General features: G+C 39.3%; 1 protein-coding gene across 3 annotated transcripts in view; it reads left to right on the top strand.

Moving 5' to 3' along the window:
• The window catches only part of cfap57 (cilia and flagella associated protein 57), a 63238-nt gene that overhangs the window by 47257 nt on the left and 14601 nt on the right, over window positions 1-1380 (top strand). For all 3 annotated transcript variants that reach the window (XM_014022271.1, XM_014022269.1, XM_014022272.1), the window contains one exon: window positions 667-783. In XM_014022271.1, the coding sequence (XP_013877725.1) occupies window positions 667-783 (117 nt within the window). The remainder of the gene's footprint in view (window positions 1-666; window positions 784-1380) is intronic.

The raw sequence follows: 1380 nt of genomic DNA, 5'->3' as shown, positions 1-1380 counted from the left end.
AGGGGGTACAACCCGTTACTAGCGTGGTGTACCTAATAAAGTGGCCGGTGAGTGTAATTAAATGTCCTGCTATTGTTGAAGGATTTATTGTCGCTGCGGTATTTTATGTCAAAGTTTTAGACTAAGATCATCTTATGCTGAGAAATGACTAGTTATAAATATTTTGGTAAAAGCTTAAAAACAACATTGTGCTCAATCCCGACTGAGAGAGATTATGTGAAACATGTTAGAGAATGTGTTGAGCTACTGCCACATACAACTTGATTACTCAATTCAAAAAGTTAGTTTATAGATTTGAAGATTAATTTCTGAGAGTTTTATTAAAATCTGCCCAGTAATTCATGGAAAGTTTTAATAACCAACAGTGTTGAGTGATCAGCTACTGCTTTACCAAATGTTAGCTCAATATGCACACAGACATGATTATAACTACCTTCTTGTCTTCAGTGGCAACATTAAGCTTTCTAGTGAATGTTTTAACGAAATGTTTGTCTTTTCTTTCTTAAAAGAGTTTGTTCATAAATGAAATTTGATGAAACTTTTACAATAAAATAAAGCAAATAAAAATGTAGATAGAAAAGTGTAGGTTTTTCTGTCATCAGCAGACTGATAAAACTGGTGAGAAGAAGTGATGAGTAGATAAGTAACTGTACGTTTTGTCAACAGCTGCAGGAGGAGCTGATGAAGATGGACCGGACCAGTTCTCACCTGAAACTCACTGTCTCCGATCTGAGGCTCCAACTGAAGAACAAAGACAAAGAACTGTGCAAGGAGATGCAGAAAGTCAGCACACACACACACACAAACACACATTACACACACGTTTGTTTCTCGACCTCGTGGGGACCTTCCATTGACTTCCATTCATGTTTTTTAGACTTTAAATCCTAATCCTCACCATATACTCTAAAATTAACCTCACAGAAACTTACCTGACCCTAAAACTAACCTAAACCTTGGTCCTAAACCTAACCCCACACCTGCAACATGCATTTGGACCCGTGGGGACCTGACAGTGGTCCCCACGATTCACTTCGGTCCCAACCTGGCTGCTTTTTTTTGTAAAAAAAATACCCCACGTTTGTTAGGAATTTCAGGCAGGAAAGAACCCATGTCGCAGGCAGATTAAAAGGCTCCAAAAAACAAAGTATTTATTCAACAAAAGGTGCTGACTGGGCAGCTCAAAGAAACTCAGAAAAACGTGGCAAGGCCAGACTAGGCAAAGAACGAACTACAACCAACATAACCAAACAAATAATGACTCGACAGGGAAGTGAAGACAAGAGACAGAATATAAAGGTGAAACTAATGAGCACAAACAGGGAACACCTGGGGGAGAAACATGAGGATCAGGTGTGAGTAGGCGGGGCTGGAGCACAG

The sequence above is a fragment of the Austrofundulus limnaeus genome, unplaced genomic scaffold, assembly GCF_001266775.1.
Source record: "Austrofundulus limnaeus strain Quisiro unplaced genomic scaffold, Austrofundulus_limnaeus-1.0 Scaffold322, whole genome shotgun sequence".
NCBI lineage: Eukaryota > Metazoa > Chordata > Actinopteri > Cyprinodontiformes > Rivulidae > Austrofundulus > Austrofundulus limnaeus.
This window is presented reverse-complemented; position numbering and strand designations above follow the sequence as displayed.